The 27,752-nt window shown below is 36.6% G+C and overlaps 1 protein-coding gene across 1 annotated transcript in view; it reads right to left on the bottom strand.

Moving 5' to 3' along the window:
• hiw (MYC binding protein highwire) overlaps positions 1 to 27,545 on the bottom strand; it is a 152,940-nt gene extending 125,395 nt beyond the window's left edge. The window contains 15 exon segments of the mRNA XM_045726441.2: positions 1,285 to 1,495; positions 2,980 to 3,138; positions 3,812 to 3,979; positions 4,475 to 4,814; positions 5,019 to 5,129; positions 5,632 to 5,724; positions 9,008 to 9,172; positions 10,474 to 10,652; positions 12,613 to 12,748; positions 14,533 to 14,732; positions 15,677 to 15,830; positions 18,056 to 18,286; positions 22,371 to 22,443; positions 24,400 to 24,639; positions 27,444 to 27,545. Coding sequence (XP_045582397.2) covers positions 1,285 to 1,495; positions 2,980 to 3,138; positions 3,812 to 3,979; positions 4,475 to 4,814; positions 5,019 to 5,129; positions 5,632 to 5,724; positions 9,008 to 9,172; positions 10,474 to 10,652; positions 12,613 to 12,748; positions 14,533 to 14,732; positions 15,677 to 15,830; positions 18,056 to 18,286; positions 22,371 to 22,443; positions 24,400 to 24,584 — 2,405 coding nt within the window. The 5' untranslated portion in view covers positions 24,585 to 24,639; positions 27,444 to 27,545.
• Between the last annotated feature and the right edge of the window lie 207 nt (positions 27,546 to 27,752).

Genomic DNA, 27,752 nt, shown 5'->3' with positions numbered 1-27,752 from the left:
AGGGGATCTACTGATCACCTTCATTAAAGAACTAACCTCCAAAAAGGTAGAGTAAATTAAAACAGACATCAGCAAGGTAAATATGAACAAAGCAGCAACAATGAACCCTGTAGTTAGGTTGTTCATCCAGTAGCAGCTGCCCACCACCAGGTGGCAGGCACAACCAGTGACCCAAGGAGCCTGATCAGGCTTCCCCTTCCCCTCCTATCATTCACTCACACAAGCAACAAATCCTGAACACTACAGGAAGGTGGTGCTTTTAGGTGGCTAATAAAATATTATGGAGTTGGCTAAAGCTTCTCGACGCCTTACCTTGGCACTGCCACTCTCCGTATTCATGTTCTTGGAAGTTCGTGACCCCTTGCCATGTTCTTTTGGCCTATGTTCTGTTCTAAAATAAGGGCTGGAATATTTTGGGGGGTTGAACAAGACCTTTGCCAACCACTATCTGCCCATTATACCATGGCTATGGATGCATTATCTAACCTTGAAGCCACCTGTTCTCAATCAGAATCCTGATACAGTAAGTATTTCCTCTACCACGGTTCATATCTCCCATGGCCCTTCTGTTTCATGATGCTTGTTCAACCAAATTCCCAATGTCATTCTGTATATAGGTTTTGCAGTAAGTTTGCTGCATGGGAAATTAATCTTGAAGAACTTATATAAAAAAAGAGCATTGTGTAGAATCAATTGCTCTTTCTGAGCAGTTTGCCATTTGCTACAGTTCCCATACTTGTGATCCTGACTTGCTGAGTATGCTTGGGTGGCCTGGGCTGTGAGAATTGCCAGTTTCTCCAACACTGATGTGGTAATTAGTGCTGCGACCATATTTCATTTGGTATTAGCTGGTAGTTACTAATCTGTAGTTCAAAGAAAGATAATTGGCTATATTTGCAATCCCAGTGATTGCTTGTAGGGATTTATTTAGTAATTTTCTTGTTCTTTTATTTTTTAGTAAGCAGGCAATCAGTAGTGGATATGGTCTTCACTGTCCCCCATTCTAAACTATAAGGCAAAACCATTGGCAAAGTTAGTTACTGTATCGTAAGAATGCAAAATGTTAACTAAACCTTAGCAGGTGAGAAGTGTCTTGGGTAGACCCAGGTCCTGGCTAGGGAAGCAACTAAAGGATCACTCAGGAAAGGGCATTAATTTTACTTAATGCCAAGTTCATATTAAAACACCATTCTTGTTCACTAAAGATGACTTTAAAAATCATAATGATAAAATTGCATAAAACTTAGCTAAACGTAGAAAAGATTTAACGGCAATGATACTAACTGTCCAGAGTTACGATCAGGTCTTCCACTTGAAACACAAGCAGCTCCATAGCCTGTACACTCATGGCAGACAGTGCATACAAGGCAGTGGTCACGAACCCACCGATGGCGACCTGGAGGGCACATCCCACCTTCGCCTCCTTCCTCACTCTCAACACCATCTTCATCTTCTACTTCTTCCTCTCCTGCTGGCCCTACAGACATGGACATGCCTGAGAGAAAAAACATTATTTAAAATATAAAAAAAATTAAATAATTTATTTCCCCTGCCATCTGGCAGACGACAGCTGTAACTAGGAGGATTCAAACTGATCACCGAGTGGACTGTTTGTCCCTTCACTTCTTGTTTCTTTGTGAACTAGGAAGCATGTTCTGTTTCTCTTACTCTCTACATGTTTCATGGTGGGGGTGATCGTAGCACACCCTAGCTCCCTGTGCTTCTTTGGGCTGGACAAGGTTCTGGCTCTAGTCTCCAGTAGGCTACCATGAGCCACCATTCAGCCCCTCAAGAAAATCCTATTCACAGTCAGTGACCCTTAAGAGATTATGAGTGTACATCCATCAACCTCCCAAGACCTCATGTGCTAGAAGCAGTTGAGAAATGAGGGGAATTTTTTTTTTTTTAGATTATCAGTGATGAAAGTAATATGAGTGATGATGAGAACCTACTCCCTTCTAAACAGTCACGAATATACATATATTGCACCCTCAAAAATTTGGATCTCATTATAACGAATTCATCAAAACAATGAACCAAATATATTCCCTGGATTTTCCCCTTTAAAACTCTGACTTCTAAACAAATAAAAAAAATCCAGATTCCAAAGAGAAACCCTATATTGTACCTGTATTCAGTTTGTCAAGCAAAGTAATTTCCATTAAATCATATTGTTTCATATCTTTTTGCCAATCAACTTTTTTTACTAGTAAATATTGTTCAATGCCCTTATATTTAAGAAATGTTTTACCAAGCTTGTACTACACTATAAAGTGTACAAATGAGTTTATTTTATGTGGTTTTGTTATGAGCCATCCAGAGGTACTGTGAGAACCTACATACTGACTCTATACTTCCCTGGTGTAAGAGTGCAATGTGATCTCTCGCTGGCTTTCCTTTCGATATATCATCACTTTATTTACGAGTTGAAACCAAGTTTGGTGGCAAGAGTAGTGCAGATACGATGCTCTATAAAAAGATTTCATTGCAGTCTTGTCTAAATGAAGCACCAAGTTCATAAATATATGGTACTGTATATCAAATATTATGAAATCTTCATAAATTTTCACTAAAAATACGAATAAAGGTTAATATATTAATTTCTTTAGAGGCTTGGTACACATGCTCTAAATACAGTACTTATCTTTAAAGTAGTTAATGTGCTTATTTATTCCTTACAGGTTGGTTCAAAATTAAACCAGCTAGGAATACTCTGAGAGCTTACTTTTCTCTCTGGGCTAACTATTCATTACCTGTTACAACTATGAAAACATATACAGTACTGTACTGGAGTGAACAATGAGATGTATATTCCATATAGATTTGTAAAATTAGTTTTCAAAATATTTTATTGATTAAAAGAAACCTGGTCTACAATTGACAAGTACACAACCATTTTAATTCGTAAGAATAAAATTATCCCGGCCATAGCTAACCACTGAAATTTCAATGTCTACGATAAAACTTATCTACACTCACCAGTTCCTTCTTTAACCTGTGGAATGAAGTCTCTTCCACATTGACCCTTATTATTAATGCCAAAGCTGAAGACTTGACCCTTGTTGGTTAAAGCCAAGGCATGGGCTTTGCCAAGTGACACAGTGCTGACATGAACATCACGAAGGTCTGTAACCAATCCTGGAAAAATAATTATAACTATTATAAACCTAAAAAAAAAAAAAACTGAAACAAACAATAACATTCTAATAGATAATGAGATTTTATACATTCAGCAGCAATCTGGTCAAGAGGATCCAACATTTAAAATCTTGTTTGTTTCTGAGATTGTAATTATTTATTTATTTTATTTATTTATTTATATATATACAAGAGTGCTTACATTCTTGTACAGCCACTAGCACGCACAGCGTTTTGGGCAAGTCCTTAATCCTATGTTCCCCGGAATACAACCCGCCATATCGTTTAACAACCAGGTACCCATTTTAATGTTGGGTAAATAGAGGCTACAGCTAAGGATTGACACCCACTAAATCCTCCCTGGGTCAGGATACGAACCCAGGACAAAGTGCTCGCGAAACGCCAGGCGAGCATCTTACCACTTCACCACGGAGATTATTACTCTTCAAGATTGTAATGTTAAAAATGACAAAAATAAGTTAAATAGTTGATTAATTGACTTTCTATAAACTAGTTTTAGCTACAACTGCTTATTTAAGTAGTTGCGGTAGCTTTGATAATTGATATATTACAAGTAACACTTACAACCAGCAAATTTTTACACTACAGAGATAATGTAAAACATTCTATACCTTAAGGCTTATATGTCTACTAACATTCTAGTAAATCTTACCAGTAGAGCTATCACAATGAGAGGTATCCTTGCCAAACATGTAGAGCTCTCCGTCACGAGTCACAAGTGCAGACGTACCATTATTACAAGCACCGCTCACAACAAACTGCCCATCTAACTTAATCATCTTTTTAGGTTTCACTGGTTTAGGTTGTCGCCGACCTTTACCTGAATTTGTTGTTAAATATAAATAAATTAAATACTGATTATTCATACTCTTATGCTGTTTTTACTAGTAAAAATTATTTTATTTTAATTTTATTATATACGGTATACTGTAAATGAAAATGACACTTATTTTTCCAATTATAATTAAATAATTTGATTTTTTTTAAATTAATAATTAATTTGATTATTAATAAAACAATTAAAAATGTAATTAAAAAAACAGACACACAGTACACCCAACCACATAAAAAAAACTTTGGTGATCATGCTTATTGACTGTATTTATGATATTTTGTCTTGGGAACACTTATTGCTTGGTATTGATTGGTATTACCTGAACAATATTTTCTAGTATGTGGAAAGAGTGGGTCTTTTTCTTGCTATAAATGTAATAAAGAACAAAACTAACATATTCTGACCCTCTGTGACAACAAAATGTTCTTGGGGATGATGCAGCCAAAGAGTTAAATGCCATTACATTCACAATATACTCACTGGCATCTCCATCTTCTCCTCGTCGTGCTGTTCCAACAAAAAATGCTGCCCCATCATCTGAAATGAGCACTGCATGCTGTCCTTCATGTCCAACTGCTAAGTGTATTATGCGTGGAGATTTGGTAATGGTGAGTTCTGGCCATCTTCCACTTTGCGTATTACTTTTCGTAGGCGGATTAGGACCAATAGCAACCTGGCTAACAGCAGTGCCGCCCCCGTAAATACTAGTACCCACGGCACATCCACCACTATTGCCGCTCCCGGTACCAGTGTTACCACCACTGCTGCTGCTGCTCCCTTGTTTCATCCCAACTGAAGAAGCCTTTCCATTATAATAAATCTGCAAGAGAAATGAACAAAGTTATTAAGATAGACAGTATATAAAAACCATTGCAATAAATGTAAATTGATATAATTATATCAATTCTTCTTAAATTTTCAAATTTTTCTCAATGACCAATGACCAATTTATTGAGCATAAAGTTGTTATGCTCAATGGCCTACTGATTGAGCATAAAGTTATTATGCTCAATGACCCACTTACCCGGCCACCAGCCGTCCTCACAAGAGTGAACTCCTTCCCAGCAGCTACTGTAACAATGTCCTCATCTAGCCCTGCAGACAGCGTAGAGTGTTGATCAGGTCCACCCAAAATCTGAAGACAATCATTATATTAGAAAACATAATATGCAATCTACTTCATGATTCGGTAGTATCATCGAGGTGTTTTCATGTAAACTTCAGGGGAAATAAAACAGTAACCCTCGACAAACTATCAAATTTCATCACATTTTCTCAGGACTTTCTGCTTGCTTTGATCTTCCTCATGCCACATCTCTCATATACTTCCTCAATGCTTATCAATCTGAACTACACGTGCAGTACCACCAGTAGTTTAGGCTGAAAGCCTAAATAAAATAGCAAACTCTTGTTTATATATTATGAAGAACATCTCTCACGTCTTTAGTTAAAATTAGTTCCTCAAGTGGTCACAGGAATATTTCATCACTAACACCACAACACACTCAATTACATTAGCCCAATAAATCCGTAACTAATTATTCTAGTTTCCACAAAAGAATTTAAAACTCAAAACATCTGTCTTGTCACTGTGAACCAACTCAATTACTATCAACAATGAACAACAATGATCTTACCTGTATACATTTTATAGCCAAGTTGAGACTCAGTTCATTTACAAGAGGCATTGGTTTGACTAGAGGATTGTATGTCCTGACCACAAATCCATCCTGAAATACAATATTTATATATATTACAGTACATGGCTTTTGTATCATGTACTGTATTAATATTTTAACTGCACTTCCTCACCTCCATATGTATGTTTGCATGTTGTATGTATTCATAACTGAATATGACACGTGTACTTTATATGGGAAAAATGTGGGTACGTTCCACTGTTTCTTTACTCATTTCTCGACATGATACATTTAGTGCAACTTTAATTAACTGTATCGAGTGGCACACCCATGGCACCTCAAATACTCAGTAAAATGAAATGCCAGTAAAAGAAGGGACTAGCTAAGGCAGGAGGTAAGGGAGTTTGACATTACTCATGTTAATAAATATTCTATTTCTCCCATATTTCACATTATTGTGTAGAAATAATAAAGAGAGAGTAGGTGAAGGGGCAGGCACTCTCCTCAACTGCTACCAGTAAATGCTGCTACCTCCCACAATTCCTTACTGAGAAAATTTAGTGAAATCTTTGAGCAATTAGTATGGGCCAACATACCGGCTGCATTTCTCCATAATTCTTATGTTATGTTCTATACAACAGGTAAAAATATTCATGTTATAATCATTCCATTTCTTCATATTTTACTATATTTGAGAAGAAAAGCTAAGTTTATCTTGCTAATTCCTCTTATCAGTTGGTTGGCAGCAATTAATTAATTTGTAACACACACTGCCAAAACTATCGCTTCAACTCTAGCGGATATTTGACCAAAGGTCCTATACACAATAAGCTTAAAATGAATACATTATTTATGTTTCTCACTTTAATTAACTTTCCATTTCTATCATTTTTCACTATACTTGAGGTGATACAGTAATAAAATTTCAGTTTACTCTAGTGACTGTACTCCCTAGAATGCAGGTAGAAGAGATATATAATAATTTACACTTCAAATATAATAGAAGGACTATTTCCTAACCTATACACAGAAATAACATAACATGAGACCAGAAGGCATGGCAGGATAGTGCAAAATAGCCCCAATGAAAAACAGAAGTGAAATAGGCAGGCTGAGAGAGAACTTAATCAACATCAAAGGCCCAAGGCTTTTAACACTCTTCCACTACTTCCACTACACTATGAGGCATAACTGGATGACCTCTCAGCAGTGTTCAAGAGAGAAGCTCGACAAGCACCTTCAAAGGATACCTGATCAACCAGTCTGTGAGCAGCTACATCAAACAGCCAGGCTGATCAGACCAGCAACTAGGAGGTCTGGTCAGAGACAAGGGCGCAGGGATGTTGATCTTCAGAATTATCAACAGGTAGTGAACAGGCAGCTAGTTTCCCCAGTGTCTCCCTTGTATCTGTATTACCCAAGCAGTTTATTTGAAAATATCCAGTTTGCGTTTGGTACACAAGATCGATGCCCCTAATTGACTAGCACTGTCCAGGGAATCGGCAAGATCTTGCTTATCCCCTACAGATGTGTATGTCAAACAGGGACAATCATGCCATATCTGGCCCTACTGCACAAGTCAGTGAGGAATGATTTAAAGCACCACATAAGATTTAAAATTCCCGCACATACTTGGGGGCCCACATTTGCTTCCTCAGGCCTTCAGCAAACAATCATCACAGCACCCCTCCTGGGTGCGAGGTTCTCATTATTTAAAGGGCGAATCGCACATTGCGATTCATGTATCGCATGCTGCAGCGGATCACAGCACCATTGTGCAACTTGTGCCCAAAGCATCACTTAATTATGAATAAATAAATAAATGTGATTATTTTACAATGATAGTGTCATAGAAGATCCTGACTGAAATAAAGACTATGAACAAGGTTCAAATATCAGTACAGTAAACACAATGCTGGTTTTGATGTTTAGTGTGAGGCAGACATTCACAGCCTACAGCCACAGTTTCATGCATCCACCCCTCATGAAACATGACATCATGTTCCTTTAGAAAATAAACTTGTGGAAAATTATTCATATTTATCATTAGTGACTAGGAATCTGATAAAAATGTTGATAGTTACATATAACTTGTTTATATAGTGCAATAACAGCAAAAACTGTAAGCTTGTTGCTCAAAGAATATAATATGGTGTGTATTTCTTCAGCATTTCGGACAAGGAACTCGGCAGTCATACTATACAATTAATCCTATGAAGTTTGATCGTGTGACATGAAAATATCGGTGCACACCTATGATCAATAAGTTCTGTGATATAAATAACATTATTGACAACCCATTGCATCATTGCCATTGAAAATACCATGATAAAAAAATTAGAAATTTACAGTCTCCGTGGTGTAGTGGTAAGACACTCGCCTGGCGTTCCGCGAGCGCTATGTCATGGGTTCGTATCCTGGCCGGGGAGGATTTACTGGGCGCAATTCCTTAACTGTAGCCTCTGTTTAACGCAACAGTAAAATGTGTACTTGGATGAAAAAACGATTCTTCGCGGCAGGGGATCGTATTCCAGGGACCATAGGATTAAGGACCTGCCCGAAACGCTACGCGTACTAGTGGCTGTACAAGAATGTAACAACTCTTGAATATATCTAAAAAAAAAAAAAAAAAAAAAATTATGAAGAAAATATTACTGGTACTGTATATATTGAATATGTGCAGTTAAAATTTTGCCCAAAACATGCAGAACAAGGTTGAGCTCTGATAATGTGTTATGAGATTACCACATCCACCAGAACTGCTTAGTGGTTCATAAACATGCATGAAAATGTATATAGTCATATATAAAGTGTGTATACAATGTAATAACAGGAAAACCAGTAAGTTTTATTGTTCTAAACAAATAGTATAGTGCACATCTTAGTGATATGAATATATTTCAGCATTCCGACATTCTACACATTTTATTATATAAATTTCTCAAAAGATAGACTCTTGAATATTACTACAAAAAAAAACAGAAAAAAATCAAATCAGAAACATTGAAATAAATATGTAAAAATATATTTTCCTACACCTGGCTTGGAACAACCAACCCGCGCCAATTGTTTGATGAACGCTCATGAATCGTGACATCACGAGAACTCCAGGTTTGATCACAGTCAAAGTAAGTCTCATACAATTTTATATTATTTTCCCGCAATCTGGGAATTCATTTTAACGATATTGGAAAAGAAAAAAATTGATTTTTTCCCTTGAACACTAGGGGAATGTCAGCTATAATAAGGGGCACAGTAAAGGGGTTAAGGGAGCAACTGAGTGGTACAGCTTAGAAAAAACTAGAAAGTTAATATTTTTTGTTACTAGGAATACCTACATAACTACACACACACACACTGATTAATTACATACTTCTCTGTCAGGGGAGATGTGACCAATGTTAATACCATCACTAAATGGTAATCCTCGAGACCATCCTGGAGCGGAACACTGGTACACTTCAGCCACCTTCAGCACCTCCCGGTCTATAACAACCAGTTCACCATTACTGCCTTCCGGTCGGTAAAACACATCACCCTGAAAGCAAAAATAAGATACTGATAAAAACAAAATGTTTTTGACATCACAATAATACTTAATAAAACTAAAATAAAATAAAACTTTTACCTACTGTATATATAGTTACAGATTACATAATTATTTACCTATGCCAAAATTAGAGGGGAATTTGTGAAGTCTGGTAAGGATTAGTAAGGAATAGGGATCTGAACCATGAGAAGACTTACATACTCATGCTGCTTCTGTATGCAGGAAATGTAAACAAAATGTTGAAAAGGTTTAGAGATTTATAGAACATTTACCGTATATCAAAGTTTCCAGGACGAAAATTACAGTACAGTACTAATCTACATGTATTTATTAACCCCTTACACTGCAATGTTGTAGCTAACATCAGCATCTACTTTGACCCTCAATGTGGTTTTTGAGAGTCATTTTTTGAGCTGACATCAGCACTCAATTTAGACCCTTACCTATACAGTATGCAGAAAATAAAAAAATTAAAACACTATTGTTTTTTCACAGAATGGTTAATTTGGATGAAAAATGGATGGAAATGTGGAAATAAACCTAATATCTTCCAATGTTGCCAGGGTCATTATAGTGAGCAAGTTTGTGGTGTGTGTGGGCGGGGGGGGGGGGGGGGGACGGCCAACCCCACCCATCTGTCATCACCACAACTTGCAGTCATCAATTTTAAACATTACATATTTAGAGGTATTATTTACTCCCTATCCATGATTAGGTTAGATAAGGTTAGGTTATGTTAAAACAGTGTATTATGTTCAAACATGTGATATATGAAATTTGAAAACTATTTGAGTGTCCCTTAGAATTTCCCTTCAAAGAGAACCTAGGCTTCAGACTGCTCCGAAGTAAACAAGTTAACATACAATTTTCACATTTTAAACCATCAATTTACAATACAATAAAGTTATACTTTAAGAATATTTTGATTAGGACAAAGATTCACTTAGCAGTTTACAACTAGCCTATTACTGGAACCTTAATATGCTTTCAGAACATCACAAATACCTATTTCAGGATAACAATCCAGTTTGTGTGAGAGTGGGTTTGGTGTCTCAATATAATCCCTTTACCCTGAGGAGGGGCTGAAATGTTAATATACACAGATTCAAATGTAGATATGATAAGAGCCCAATAGGCTCAGGCATCTGAACACCAATTTATTGGAAGTTGAGAGGCAGGAAAAAAGAGCTGACGCTCAACCTCCCCCTAATTACAATTAGGTGAGAACACATACTATATCCTGGAACATCATTAATTTCATTAATATATAATTCTACTATTTTACTTACATTAGCAAAGCCAAGCCATCCTTTTTGCTTTGGATAAAAGTCTGGTCGATGCATGTAAACATGACCTTTCATGGTTCCACCAAAGCCGGAACCAATTTTGAAGAGTCCGTGAGCATTATGAATGTACAGATAATGGCCATCACAAGTCATTGTACTGTCTTCTTTTGACTCCTCTCCATCTATTTAAAAAAATTAAAAATAATGGTGAAACATGTTTCATACAGTACTGTCTGTAATTAAATGTAAAATTATACTTCTGCATTCTGAAAAACAAGGATGTCTAATGAGGTTATAAGGAATAAGTTTCAAAATACAATAGAGATTTAGGAAATCCAAAATTTAAGTACAACAGCCAAAGCAGCTAGCTAGTTTGTTTTCAGTGCAGTTACTTTGTTGACTGACTTATATTAAGTCTTTGTCTGTGACAATTGACAAATGTCACTTAATTCATAACAATATTCTTTACTGTTTTGACACACTGGGCTGCATCCCTGAGAATTGGAGCTTGTGTCTCGAGCAAAGTTGAGCCTGGGTGTGTGAATGGAAACTGGCCACAATTGGCAACTAGTTAAATAAGGTACTAATTATATTTTAGATGCTGGTGAACATTGGTTCGCAATGGTTCTGTATGTAATCCTATCTTCAAAACATAAGGCCTATGTCAATTATGTGCATCAGTCATTCTCCTTGTTTATGAAATTAACTTTACATGACTGCCAGCTGATGACACTCAAACTTTTCTCAAAACTCTCTTCACTCAGTTCAAATGTTCAAAGTGCACTTTACAAAATTATTTACATTTCAGACATCTAGCTACATAGCAAAAGTAAATATCCTTCTTAGAGCATTCTATTCATTGTTGTTTAACAAACCATTGGTATGCGAGAGGTTGGCCGATACTGTATACAGTATTTATAGCTATAAATGTGCACAATAAGTATGTTAATACACATTAGAACCATGTAAGGTAAATATAAAAATATTGGAAAAGTATTGGTTAGCATGATAACAGATAAAAAAAAAAAAATTTGAGTGCATTTGACCCTGGTTATTTTTTACACATTTTTTATGGTTTTCAATGTGCTACTGTATTCAGATACCATTAATATACAATGTAACAGTCCATATAAATGTTTTCTATAAATACAAATGTCATTAACTCTGAATTAAGAATTTTTTGGGGAACCAGGAACAGCCAGAACATGATCCGAAGGGGCAGATATCAGAATGACTTATTGACCAACCAGCAGCAAATAGCAAAGCAGAGAAGGGTAGACAGCTGTGCAGACTCCAATACATCTAAGAAGTGGGGGGGGTAACTGACAAGAACATCGCAGTGTGACTCAGGTTAACAAATTGTCAAGTCCAGGCACAACAGTTCCAAGCCAGACACAAAGCACCCAAACATCTCCCTAGACTGCCATCCCCATGCACCCAACTACTATACTCCTGTCCTCCTTCTCCTAACACCCAATTACAATACTCACACCCTCCCTAACTTTCTGCAGCATCCAATTATAATATTCCTGTTCTCCCATCCCCAACACCCACCTACAGTACAATACTCCCAATAACTATCTAACATTTCTAGCACTTAGCTACAGTACTCCCACCTTCTCTCATTAGCACCCTGCTACAGTACGTATTGTTCTTCGTCCCTCAGCACCCAGCTACAGTTACTCTTCCCCCTCCCTATCCAGCATCTGGCTACAGGATTTCTGTCCTCTCTTCCCCAGCACCCAGCCACAGCACTCCTGCCCTCCCTCCCTCAGCACCCAGCTACAGGACTCCTTGCCCTCCATCCCTAGCCCCCCAACAGTTTTCCCAGTGCCTCCTTGGCACAAGTATGTGTGCTAGGGAGTTATGAATTGAGATGGCTATCTCAAAAATATTCCTGTCATGCCAGTGAAGATTGTCATCTTATACTGATTATTACCAGTATATTCATGTCCAATGGGAGTGAGTGATCTTGCTTTAGGGAAAACTAAGTGTATTAGCTAAGAAAACATGACAAGAGTCATAGAGGTATCCCTACTGGCGATACATACAGTAACAGTGAAGCATCACATGCAAAGTGAAATCTCTAAAAATTATCATACATGAAGCTCTTATATATATGCATTAAGATCAGATACTTACCTGTCATGATCTTAACAGAGAATTTGTCAATAAGGGCAGATTTTGGAACTCCACATAAAAGCCAATCAGGACGAGAAGTTTTCCCCAGCAAAACTGCATGAACACTACGCTGGAGGAATGTCAAGATCACCGGCACCTAAGATACAAAATGTGATATCTTAAGTCAGACATTACAGTTCAATCACAACAACAGAGAAATTTTTGTATTTATAATACAGTGAACATTATATGATTGATCTAAAACTTGTAACTTAATATTATACAACCAAATGACAAAAAATAACAAAGAAGTGCAATCAAACTGTTCCTTCCAGTAGCTATAATACAGTCTGTCCTCACTATCCATGAGGGATGCATTCCAGTACACCCTCAGCAATATGTGAATTTACAAATATTGTATTACGAGGGATTTATTGTCAGGATATAGTTTACTGTACTGTACTTTCTGGGTAACATGACAGTAGCTCCCGAAAGCTCACTGTAATAACACCCACGGAAACCCCCCCCCCCTTCCCCATAACACCATACAAGCTTAGCACACTGGGAGCAAGGATCAATATGTTGCCCATTCAAAGGGGCTGGGAGGTATGTGGGAATCACTATCATTCCACTACCAATGTCAGCTGCCTAAAAAGTCATAAAATGTCACAAACCATTTCTGATGAACAATATTAACAATGCATCTTGATTTGTTTACCTCGGAAATCTCTTCCAGATTACTAGGTGTTCTTTCATATTTTCGGACTCGTATGGACTTAACCTGTTGCCTCCCTCTTTGTTACTTTCCTTGTTCTGCCTTGTTTGGTCTCCCTTGCTGCTTCCAGAGTGGAAGTTTGAAGTTTCCCACTTTGCTGAGGGGGGAGGTTTTTTGATTGCTCATTCTGCTCTTCCTATGCTGATCATTAGTCAACATTCTCGTCCAGCTTTTCCCATCAGTTCTATCTCTAATGACCTCAGTTCATTGACCAAAAGTTGTGGTGGTGGCTGTAGCTTCTGGGTCTATTTCCAATGGGGCTTTACCAGTGATTTTGAAACCTACTCATGCTCTTGCAACCCGACTGATTTTGTGAAATGCATTGGGGGGGTTCTATTTCAGGAAGAGAGAGGGAAAAGACATCTCTATTCTTGGCTCTCTTTTGTTTCCTCCCTTGTGATCTTTAGGCCATAGGGACAAGGGAAGGTGGGGGGGGGGGGTTACATATGCTTCATTCCTGGTTCTTCCTCTTTTGTGATGGGAGAGCATCTCAGATTTTTTGGTTTATTGGAGAAAGGACCATTTTTGCTCTGTCTCTTTTTGACTGCAGCTATGTTTCCAGGCCTGAAGGCATATTCCTTCTTGGTATGAGTTGACGTCTTCTCGTCCACCCCTTTTGTTCCCCCTGGTTATGTTTCCAAGTTCCACAGATTCGTTATTCTTAAGAGATATGCCTCGGGTACTGCTTTGGAATCACGACCATGTGTCTTATACTGAGCACCTTGTATTAGATTACATTCTTACATCATGGAACCTTCTAAATGTCCTACTGACTGTTCACTACCTTGAGGTTACCTTGAGGTGTTTTCGGGGCTTAGCGTCCTCAGTGGCCCGGTCATCGACCAGGCCTCCTGGTTGCTAGGACTGGTCAACTAGGCTGCTCGCAGCCTACTTCAAGATGCTTTCATGACCCCATGAAGAATTGAAAGGAAATGTTTCCTCTTATCTTCATCATTAGTGAATACATGAATACAAATCTACTTCTTACAGGATCTTGGCGATTTGAAAGTGGCGGGAGTATTCAATAACTATGTTCAAGAAGGTGTTTTATTGAGAAAATATGGTCTAAAATGTACTGGTATTTTCTCCATATAAATTTAAAAATATAATTAAAACAATAACTTGCAATGCAATTAATAATAAGAAGATCCAATTCTATTACTGACCTGAATACTCTGACTGGCTAGCTGACGAGAAGTCATGAGAATATCTGCTGTAGCTCTCAGGAACTTTCCAGTTTCACCACGTGCTACTACCAGGGAGAGGAGACAAGCACATGCTACACCCACCAGAGGCGAGGAAGGACAGGTCAGCACATCTCCATTGCTTGCTGTGGCCAGCCGCAAGAGCAGACTAAACAGTGCATCTAGAAAGAATGACAAATATTAAATATAGGCCAGCACCTAATTCTTAAACTGCTGTCACCATCAAGTAATTACCTAAGTGTAGTTACAGGATGAGAGCTATGCTCATGGTGTCCTGTCTTCTCAGATCTGTGTTAATGACTCTTTGAAACTACTGACACTTTTGGCTTCAACTGCCGTCCCACTTACCTTATCTTGAGATTATCTTGAGATGATTTCGGGGCTTTAGTGTCCCCGCAGCCCGGTCCTTGACCAGGCCTCCACCCCCAGGAAGCAGCCCGTGACAGCTGACTAACACCCAGGTACCTATTTTACTGCTAGGTAACAGGGGCATAGGGTGAAAGAAACTCTGCCCATTGTTTCTCGCTGGCGCCCGGGATCGAACCCGGGACCACAGGATCACAAGCCCAGCATGCTGTCCGCTCGGCCGACCGGCTACCTTGTTCCAACCATTTACTATTTCTTTTGAAAAGGAGAAATCTCTACAACAAATTTGGCATCTTTGCTTCCTTAGCTTAACTCTATGACCTCATGTTCTTGAAGTTGCAGGTTTCAAGAATTCCTCTCTCGATTTTATCAACTCCTTTTACTATTTTGTATGTAGTGAGCATAACACCTCATTTCCTTCTACCTTTTAGCTTCCAGTCTCTCCTCATAGCTCTTGTTTTTCAGTTCTGGAAGCCACTTAGTAATATGTCTTTGCACCTTTTCCAGTTTATTGATGTGCTTGAGATATGGGCACCATCCAATCACTGAATATTATTATTATGATCTCACAAAACTCGTGAAGAATTAAGAAAACTCATTAAGAAATTGTTTTATATCACTTTTTTTATCTTTTTAGACCCCAAGAAAATGATGGAGCTGAAACAGATTTACTGCAGACAGAGGTTTAAGATTTAAATATATAAAAAAATTATTTCCTTTATGTTATAAATTTACTTACCAATAACCTCTGGTGGTTCACTACGCAAAGCTTCTGGCTGCTGTCCCTGGAGAATGTCCAGGAGAGCCTCAAGAGCACGAATACATAGGGCAGGATAAGCAGACACCGACCCACGTATTAACTCATATACGCTCACCAAGCCCAAGCCAACCATCTATGGAAAGTGCTGCTGTTAGATTAGTAATACACAGTATTTTCTGAATTATCATAAACATTCTTTAGCTTAAGTACATTAATTTTATTTTATAATACTTACATAGCAGAGTTATAGCCAACCTTGGGATACCTTAAATGCCAATTTTTTCAAAACTAAAACAAAATCTTTAGATTCCTAACCATAAAATTCTGAATAGAAAAATAAAATATAGAAGTAATTTAAAGAAAATTTGATAAAAGTGGTCATTATGAGATACAGAAACTGCAGGAATGTTGGAAGAAGTGCTAAGAACACTTACTTGAAGAGCCACTTCAGAAACATCTTCCACTTTTGGAAGATGTTTCATGAGCTATAACGTTAGAATTTCTGCGCTTACATCCTTATCCAGTTGAATATTTTGTATAACAGTTATATAACCACAATTATCACTGATCAACCAAAATAATAAAAATAATATTGATTAACATTATAGTCCTAAATGATGTTTATTAGTGACACTGAAAACTAAAGTTTGACCCCTTAGACCGCACATATTTCCATGAATTTAGGGGGCATAACATAAAAAAATATTTGAATTATGTAAAAATAACTTAAAATGTTAAACAAATCTCCAACCTATTGGCTTCAGTGTCGTGAAACTCTCATAAAAATATTTTCAGAAATTTATTTTAGACAAATTTTTGAAAAATAAGAACGTTTTATTGATAAGAAAAACAGCTCCTAATAACTGTAACTGAAGGATTATGCAGTAATAAAGAAATGCAAGCACCTGTCCTATGCTCAAAGATGAATAATAATATTAATAATAATAAGTGTCCACAAGTGGATATGCAGTTAGTGCCTTTATATCATTGCCGAGTAATACATAATAACACAAAACATAATGAATAACTATGTTAATATGATCTATTTTGTTATCTATCATATAAATACAGTTGTCCAATGTTAATATATGTTACTTTCATCAATGTTCCAAAAATATTTTTTTTTAGGGGGATTTTTTTTTTTTTTTTAAGATTTTAGTTATTTTTTTCCTTTGTTTATTATCTGATTTTGTTTTAATCTTTACATCCTGGAGAATACATATATTTTCATAACTTTGTGAAGATAGAATGAAATTCCTCAACAAATAAGTCAGTCACAACTAGCAAAACTTGGGACTTAATTTTTTTGGGCTGAAATTTTCTCTGATTTCAAACTCTATTTTCTTTGTCTCTTTAGGTTTTTTTGATGATTAGGGACCATATTAGGGCTTTTTCACTTATATAAAGGATACACTAAATATATCCCCTAAATCATTATATTTATTATAATTATCCCGATATTTTGTGTTTTTTGGGGGTTATTTTTTCTTGACTTCATTTCAATACTTATTGACTACAACTTTCACATATTCGAGTACGAATGCCAAACAATATTTATTAAAACACACAATTAAATTAACGAATTAAAACTACTTTTATTCAATGTTGATAACTTCAACTTCAATTATCTCTGAAACCAGAGTTTCAACTTTGAGTGGCTTCTAAAATTCCAGTTATTAACCGATTCTCACTATTTTGACATATTGTGTGCTCTGCTATCTGTTCTACAATCCCATCAGAATGGATTTTTCATAAACTTTATTCATTTGGAGTTATAACTTTTTTTGGTCTAAATTTGCGGCATACAGTATTTCAAATGTCCTATTGACGATTTTTTTTTACAATAAACTATACTAAAAACCTATATTTTAATTTAATGAAAATGAAGATCATATGCTATTCTGAGTGAATAATAAGATTAAATGAACAATTAATGATAGTTCATATTTTTATTCTGAACTGAAAAATTTAAGTTTTCTATATTCAATTTTAAAATTAATTTTGATTCTCTGGTTTTTCAAGTTACGCTACGATCATTTAGACAAAATTGGAGCATTTGCCTAGTTGATTATGCAAAAAAATTGGAAAGCGTTTGTGCAAGTTTTAAAAACTTATCTTAAATTATTTTTTGTCAAATCATATATGCATGTATTGTGCTGTCTAAGGGTTAAATAAAACATTCATCATGTACATGCACTTGCTTTACAAATCTATTAATTTTTGAGCCATTAATCTTACATTGTCATGACATGCATAAAAAAAAAAAGTGGTGTTGTCTGATATAGTGCATTATTATGAAAGATTTTTCTATAGGCAATAGCAAACATGATCAAACAAAATTCAATGCCAGTTAAATACTTTTGGAATCTGTATTGCAAGTTCCCTTCCTTTGTCGGCTTCATCATCAGTATCAGAGTCTGATGGAAGAGGCTGGGTTGTTGCCAAGTAAACACCCTGGGCCTGGCGTGCAGCATTCTCCAGCACAAGTCCTCGCACGTGAGCATACACCGCAAATGACGAAGGGTTTCCAGGGAGTTCTAGGACCGGCATTAGGCTGGTGCAGGTATTGCTCCCACCACCAACTTCTCCCTGTAAAAAACAAAAAAAATGGGTTTTAGGAGCATAGTATGTAACTAGTAGTAGGCATCCATCTATTTTGTTTTTATTTTTTTATTTACTATTGTTTTCATATTCATGACAAATTTAAAAAATGCAATAATATTAATATACCCTTATATTTAGCATTAAGAAAAATTAGAATGTAACTTGCAATCTGAATACAATATAAATATTTTGTTCAACAATTGCAGACTGTGATATATAAGTCACCACAGTCCAAATCATAAAAAAAACAGCATTGAATGTAATGAAACGTCATTTTCTGGGTGAGCCCCAGAGGCTCCCTGGAGCTATTGGGCTAATATGTGAATCATTAGACAGAACTCCATAGACTAATTCCCCGATCTAACGATTCGCATATTAGCCCGATAGCTCCAGGGAGCCAAAGGGGCTCCCCACAGAAAATGGATTAGAACCCACAATGTACAAAGTAAAAACAATAAAAATGCCAATTCATACCATCCAAATATTCATGATGCTCAAACAATGGCAATTCTGAAGAGAAGTAGATGAAATTAAGTCTCTAAAATTATAAAAGTTATTCCAGCAAGAGTTACTGATATTTTCAAAATTCCATTTTCTTGCATTACTTGAAGATTCATCTCTCTCTATCAGTTCAAATGACTGTGTACAAATACCGGTATCTTGGTCTACATCTTCGCATCTGCCATCAGCCAACTTACTACCGGCTTCCACACCTGTTTTGACGATCTCCTGTGAGAGTTCAAAGACAGGATGACTCTCTGTGATATAGCTTACTGCTTTTCTCCTCTGTCGCATTGAAGGAAGCTGACCTGATGACGACAAATGAGATTTCATCTTGGGAGATTTGAGAGTCAATTCTTCTGTTAAAGGAAATGAAACAGATTTTGACAATAAGTCATCCTTTCCTTGTTCACTTTCACCTGAACTGTTACTATACTGGAGCACAGTGCTTTTGCTTGTCAATTTATTAGCACACGTATTTTTTAAAGAAAGAGAAATTAAATTTTTATCCTTTAATATTTTAGAATCCTCTAAAATGTTAATTTGATGATCAACTGCAGTTTCTGAAAATGGTATTGCTGCTTCTTCACCATATGCATACAAGCTACATGGCTCGTCAATTTGTGATTCGTTTGATTTTAATGTAGTTTCCTTTTCCTTGTTTGTAATATCAACTGAAAAACCAACACACTTCTGAATTATTTTGTCACTATTTCTCAGTGTTGATGCTTTTGATGGCACAAATGAAGGAATGGTTTTGATAGAATTTGTTTCTTGAACCACATGTAATCCTGTACTTAAAGCACATCGACTCCTGACCTCCATGGAATGTTGGGCCTCAAATCTTTGAGATTTGTTTGTTTCCAAGCATATCATGGACTTTCTCCTACACTGGGAAACCCCAAGCTCTCCTATGTTACCAACCACATTAGGCTGTGTCGATATGCCAACATGAGAATGCCGCCTCTTTTCAAAAGCATTACTATAAAAGCCAGCAGAAACTGCAGAATAATTTGCTCCTGGAACTGACAACAGACTTGGAGTACATGATGATCTTCTTTTCTCGTGTGTCTTTGTTAAACCTGATACAAATCTGTCACCAACCGAATAACGACGACCAGAATTTATCTTGGCAGTTCTCTCTCTCTCATTTTTCTCACTGAGCAATTCAACTTTATTTAAGTTTCCACACTTTGCAAGGAGTTTGTACCTTTCATTGCTCACATTACGTATACAATTATCAATATCTTCATTTTTATTTCTTGATGCCATGTTGAAAAAAACGGCCAGTAAACAACTCTCTCTTGTTTTTCACTTGGAACATTATATCCCTTATTCAGAGATACACTCACTCGCACAGCACCAACTGAAGTGAGTGACAAGGCATGGAGTGGAGGCTATTTCTTTAATTAGAATGTTCACAATCTTAAAATCTGTTGTGTGTTTATAAAAATAGTCGGCAAGCTTGTCTCCACCCTAAGATAAAAATAGGCAATATAAAATATCATTATACACTTGAGGGCTTAATTTTTTAACATAATTCTCAAGACCTTATGTAAAAGCAAAGGCAATTACTTGATAGCATAGTTCAGAACTTAAAATTGTCAATTCATATAAACTCTAGGCACTATAAAGGCACTCTCTATAAAGGCAAAAAAACTCTAGGCACATATAAAATCTAGGCACTAGGCACCTATAAACTCTAGGTGGCAACATATTTGGAATCTCAGCAAGTGATGGGTGGAGCACACGGCTTTTATCATATTCTTCATCACGCTCTTTGTCTCCTATTGTGGACACAAATACTCTAACTACGGTACACATACATGTGTACATGCAACAATTTCTTTTAAAATTTTCCTAACACTGAATTATAACAGAACATTATACTACTATATTCTGTATTTTTTGCTAACAATTATGTCTAAAAGTAAAAATTATGAGTAAAAACTAATGTTTAAGGACTTACTCTTTTTACAAAATTTAATAAAAAAGCATACTCACAAAAATGTGTTTGAGGGCATAAACTACAGCACCTAGGGCCTTTCTCTCAAACATTAATTACTTTATATGTCTATTTTGCAATATTGGTACTGTACTGTAATTGCCAAAAAGTAAGTTATCTTTTAAGATGAAACTAATCTTTGAACATTTTCATAAAACATATATAATAATTCTATAAAATATAAACTCTATAATATATAAAATATATATAATAAATAAAACCAGCATTGAATGTAATGAAACACCATTTTCTGGGTGAGACCCAGAGACTCCCTGGAGCTATACCGGGCTGATCTGTATATATTAGACCATGGCAACAGTCAATCAATGGAGTTCTAGGCCTACTGGGGACCAGTGCTGGAACCTGGCCCCCCTCAGAGAGGCATGAGGAGCAATGGCCTATAGACACCCCCCATGTAATTGGAAGCAGTTTATGTCTGCCATCAACCAGGTCAGGCAACCGGAAAGGTAGGAATTCCAAAACAAATTAAAGCTGGTTAAAAATTGCAAACTGAAAGCTGAACTAGCAAGCAGAACTCCCCAATCAAAAACAAGCAAACAAGCATGATGTCACCACAGCGTCATTCTTGTTTGAACCCTGACAGGAATCCCACCTGACAGACATTGTCATTTCGACCACGCTCAAGTGCACACACTCCAAGATGACCTGACAGAGCGCAGAAGAGGTCTGCCCGGCGAACCCCAAACCCCGCGAAGGAGGAGCCACCCAATGCCACTGCAGGCCGGAGGAAACTACCTGAAACGCCCACAAATCGTGGGACCAGGTATGTGGAAACAGCGTGAGCCTCCCTCCCCTTCCCCAATTATCCCGTCAACAGGGCAAACCACGAGAAGGCCGACGCCCCTTACGAGAAACCAACTGACGCGCAGAGCAAGCACAGCATCGACCAGTGCAGTGAATATACTTCTTGAAATGCTCCTGGCTTGCACACCACAACACAACAGAATAACACCGCAAGGCATGGCACTGTTCAGAGACAAGAACCATAGTCGAACGACCGCCACTTAACACAGCCTCAGAACTGAGGTTGAATAGCAGGCGTGGGGGATCTGGGGCTCATGCTTGTTTGGTTGTTTTCAGATAGTTTTCAGATACAGAACTGCTCAGCAGTTCGGTTTTTGGTAGCAATGTTTCACCAATTGGGGTCTGTTTTGGGATGCCTACCTTTCTGGATGCCTAACCCGGTAGATGGCAAACATAGAATACTTCCAACCACACGGGGGTTTCTATAGGCTATTGCTCCTTGTGCCTCTGAAGGAGCCAGGTTCTGGCTCTTGGTCCCTGGTAGGCTAACCCTCCAATCAAATTGACAGATGTCACGGACTAATACATACGTATCAGCCCGGTATAGCTCCAGGGAGCCAGAGGGGCTCTCCACAGAAAAGGTCATTTTTATTTGAGAAAATATTTATTATATGAAAAATTTGACTAATTAAAGACATGAATTATTGCTAGACATTCTTAGTACAGTACAGACACTGGCTAAGTAAGGTTGGCCTGTAATTAATAATATAAATTAATAGCAAAAACATCATCACTAACCTTTTTCTTTTTATCTTTATGATGTCTGTTAGATTTTGCTTTCCTTCTAAGCTTCCGACGATCTTTTTTCTTTCTATAAAAATAATACAATATTAAACAACGGCATTAATGTGCCATGAATAAGATATGGCAAGTGAGAAAATGTTTTCATTATTGTAAATCTTTGACCGCCTTTCTTGTACTGTATGGTATTTTCCAATTAAAGGATTTTTCTCATTGGTGAAAAGACACTGCCAGTAATGTATATATAATGAAATATTGCTTTTGCATTGTGGAGCATCGGTTGCAAGAACACTAGCACACAAATGGAAAACTGTATTAGAAAAAGTTGTAAAAATGGTGAATTACATCAAGAGTTTTGTGAAGAAATTGGGTCACAACACATGAACCTTATCCTTTACACACAAACCAGGTGGTTATCAAGAGAAAAACTACTGTTTCATGTCCATTAACCTTAAGAAAAGCACAATTTTTTTAAATACTGACTGATAATATCTAATGTGCCAAGTTATCTTATTTAGATCTTTTTAGCATTTTAATATACAGTAGTAGAATGAAAATATCTTTGTCTTCATCAGACAAAATCAATGCTCAAGCTAAGGCTCTGGAAATTGAGTTAGAAAAACGAACACAGACAACCTTCCAAATACTACTACAACAAAAAGATTATACCTCTGAACTATGAGCATCTCAAAATCACAGACAAGAAAATTCAAAAAGTGGACGCTCACGTCCACTTTTTTCTCTCGAGTCCTAGCCGTGGACAGCGCTCGTGTCCAATACAAAAATATTTGTATAAAATTCATTTTTTATTCGATCGACTTCGGGATAGTTTGAAAGTAAGTGCCCTTAGGGTGCACACAATTTGATAACAAAATGAAAGATGTAACACGAAACCTGATGTCAGAACACTTGAAAGAGTATAAATACATTTTTGGTCAAAATTTTAAAATATTTGTTAAAATTCTATTTATTGTGCTATTATTTTGGGACTAGTTTTAAAATGCTCGCCTTTACATTGCAAACAATTTGATACCAAAATGAAAGATGTAACACAAAAATTTATGTCAGAACACTGGAAAGATATCAATAATTTTGTGACGATGAGCATACAAAATTAAAATATGTTAAAATTCCAGTTATTGCTCTATTGTTATGGGAATAGTTTTAAAATACGTGCCTTTATATTGCGAACAATTTGATACCAAAATGAGGACCTAACACGAAAATTGATGTTATCAAACTGAACGAGTATACACATTACATTGCTGTGTGCCAATTGGTGTTCGTTTACAGGTAACTTTAGGCTATCCTGCAGGGAATCACGCCAGGCTTTTGGACATTATATGCTTATACACCTGTAGGGAATTCTATTGCGAACACAATGATACCAAAACGAATGACGTAGCACGAGAATTAAGGCGAGAAAACTGAAACGAGTATACACATTTCAGTGTCGCTGCACGCTTGCCCACACGCTCGCCCGCACGCCTGGGACGTGACCTCTAAGTTGGCGGCGCTCATGCCCGGCGCGCGATAGCGTTAAGCATAAATATCATTAAAACAATTTCAAATTACGTAATTCTTGCATTGTATTATTATTTAACAATTACTGTATTGTCATTCACATACTGTACTTTACATCAAATACTGTACTTTCATAATTTCCTCTCTTTTTTATCATCTACTTCTCGGCAAATTACGTTATGATGCATTCTTAAACTATTATACATTAGCTACAATTACTTCCACATTACCACTATGATAGTAACCAACTATATTTACTATTATTCTAAATTCTACATTCTTTGGCCACATCTGTGATTGCATCCTTCCTTGTTCCCTTCCCAATTGGAACACTGCCAAGGGCATGGCTTTCATATATGCACTTTACTTCCTTTAAGCAGGTATAAATCCTAACGTTGAAATAGGAGTACCAAAAAATGTATGATAAATGGGCTAAGAGCACCTTCAAAAAACAAAAAGTTGACAACCACTGATATACAGTATATATATATATATATTATACCTTAAGTCTGGTAAAGCTCTATAGAGGGCATGAAAGTCTGCTCTAAGCTTTATTCCATCTTTCATGTACAGACCGACTCGAGCTCGCACATTATTTTCTTTTGCACACATTTTTTCAATAGCTCCAAGGCTTGCTGCAGATCCCTCTGAAGATCCTGAGCCATCAGATTTGTCATCTGCAGTCATGGTTAAACACAGCACTTGTTTGTTCTATTAAAACTCTATATGCACTTCATCATATCTGAAACATAATCATTAATATAAGTTACAGTTAAACAATACATGAATTTAAAATGTATTGTAATAACTTGTGAGTTATTACAATACCAAGTACCCTGGGAGAGTTTAGGGTGAGCAGACATGTGAGTAAATACTGGTAGGTAATTTGACCCTAAATATTTATGTGTTCATGACCACCATGCCATTACAATGACAGAGAAGTTGACCATGTATACTACCATGCACAATACTAATGTTAATTGGCAGTGTGGGAGAAGTATCATTATTTGCAGAAACATCCTCGTGTACCCGTCACTGTTGTAAGATTGCAAGTAATGAAGATTTTTATTCATTTTTTATTTATTTTTATTTTTATTTATACATACAGTACATATATAAATATATAATCTGGGTATATATAGACCCTTCTGAAGATGTATTATTAAATACAAAAGTAATTGAGGAAATTCCTGTTTCATTTCTTCCTTCGTGGTCTGACACTGTCACATTTTTCATCACGTGCTAATTTTCGTGATTTACACACATACAGTATATATACAAGAGTTCTTACATTCTTGTACAGCCACTAGCGGGACCAAAGAGCCAGAGCTCAACCCCCGCAAGCACAATTAGGCGAGTACTAGCACTTATAGCATTCCGGGCAAGTCCTTAACCATATGTTCCCCAGAATATGACCTGCCAAATTCTTTAACAACCAGGTACCCATTTTACTGTCGAGTTAAACAGAACGCCCAGTAAATCCTCACCCAGACAGGATACGAACCTATGACAAAGTGCTCACAAAAGGCCAGGCGAGTGTCTTAACCACTACACCACGGGGACTGCCTTATGCTGGATGTTGGACTCTTATGCATCCTGCCTTATGCAGGATGCTGGCCTCCAAAGTGTTGCATTAACTAGATGATACCTAAATGATAAGTATCATTAGGTATCATCTCATTAATGATTTAAATTTTGTTAAATTGCTTATTCAAGTCATATATGTTACCTTACCTCTTCTTTATTATTAAATGTTTATCCCATTAAACCTTTAAATTTTACTCATTTACTGTGTTATGTTCTAGTGGCTTGACTGAATTGCACCTTTGTATATCCTTGCTATTATTAGTGTTAAAATCATTTTCTGTGTTGTTACTTAAACTACAGATTATATAATGTAGTAGATCATGCCTGTCATCGTTAGAATCACCGTTTTATTGTATAACATTGTTATATCTCTTTTGAACATCTCTCTCATATTAGCATACTTCTCATTTAGTATTAATTTCATTTTACCCCATTATAACTATAAATAATTTTATCTAACATTCTTTTTGGCCAAAACACTTCCCATAATAGTAGCTATATTTTTATGTACAGTACTGTACAACCTTTGTACCTACAACTTTTGCTTTATCTTCTGTCTTATGTTCTTTGTATAAACATCTATATAAATAGAAATGGAAATGTTCATTTATGCATAACCGCTAATCTCCGAAAGATCTTCACCAATAGCTTTGAAATTTTCACACAACTTTCCATTCGCATCCGAGCAGGTTTTTATACACATACTATATAGATGTCACGTCTTGACAGTAAAAAAAGGTTAGTTAGCATGGGACTGCATGTATTATACAGTCTTAAGAGCTTTGTTAAGAAATATTTGTAGGTTGATGTTGGCATCCTCTCCCCACACCCATGTGCCAGTTTCTTAATTTAAGCAATTACATTAGATTATATCACATTTTTCAGACAATTGTTGAATTATTCCCGAGAATGAAGTTTAAGTTTAATTACTTAGTATGATTACTTTAGTTTGATATAATATAAAAAGCTGTCCTACCTACCCCTTATTCAAAAGTACTGTAACACCAAAAAGTACCCAATTTCATCCTCTTCATTTTCTACCTAGTACTTCACACTTGCACTGTATCGTGTGCTACCCCAAAATATGTGTTTAAGTTATGTAACTTCACTGTTGTGATTACTGCCATCATCTTATATCATGGTTGTGATGTTGAATGCAAATTTTACTACAATATACCTACAAATAATCCTCAAATTATGCTAAAATGTACCTGTCAATAATCTTCAAATTCTACTAAAATGTACCTACTAATTTTCTTCAAAATTTTATTATAGTGTATCTTAACTTTTTCCATTTTGCTACAAATTACCTACATATAATTATTTGTTAGATTAAGGACCTGCCCGAAACGCTATGCGTGTTAAGTGGCTTTACAAGAATGCAAAAACATCAATGCTATGTACTCTCATAAACCCATTGTACCTTCATGTATATCTATATAAATAAATAAAGCACACCACATTCTCATAGCCCAGGCCAAGGAAGATGGAACCACGGAAGAACTAACAATATACTGTAAAGACAAACCACGGAACTATTGACAATATACTGTACTGTATAGTAAAAACAATCAAATTACTAAATAATGTATGTATATTAACATTCCACATACACACACATTGCAAATAAACTGTCATTATTACTCATTTGCAAGATATCAATCTGAAAAACAATTTACTGTATAGTAAAGACAAACCACGGAACTATTAACAATATACTGTATAGTAAAAACAATCAAACTGCTAAATAATGCATGTATATTAACATTCCACATACACACATAATGCAAATAAACTGTCATTATTACTCAGTTGCAAGATATCAATCTGCAACCCTCGTGACCCAGCACCCTCCCCCTCCCCTCACCCCCACACCGGCTACACACGCCACTCTAGGCTCTCTGTTCCTTCATAATTAAACTACAGCTTGAAATGCCACCAAGCCACGCGTACACACACCCTGACCACCAAAACTGTCAAAAGTCATTTTCCACATAACACGCCTCTTGATCCTTGTATCTAACTAGTGAAGTACTGACACCTTCCCTTCACATGACGCTACGTACTTTAACGTATGGATGAAACGTGTCTCTTCGTGCCTGGGGGGAAATCTTGGCTTTCCTATAGTGGATAAAGTGCCAAGAGTCGTCCTTAGTTGTGCGAGAGTTATAATATACAGCAATATAAAGAGTTCTCCAGAGGTTGCTGGTTGCTAGCAGTGTTTTCATCCAGCAGAAGACATTTCTGTATCCGATTGCTTCAACATCC

This window comes from Procambarus clarkii, chromosome 71 (assembly GCF_040958095.1).
Source record: "Procambarus clarkii isolate CNS0578487 chromosome 71, FALCON_Pclarkii_2.0, whole genome shotgun sequence".
Taxonomy (NCBI): Eukaryota; Metazoa; Arthropoda; class Malacostraca; order Decapoda; family Cambaridae; genus Procambarus; species Procambarus clarkii.
This window is presented reverse-complemented; position numbering and strand designations above follow the sequence as displayed.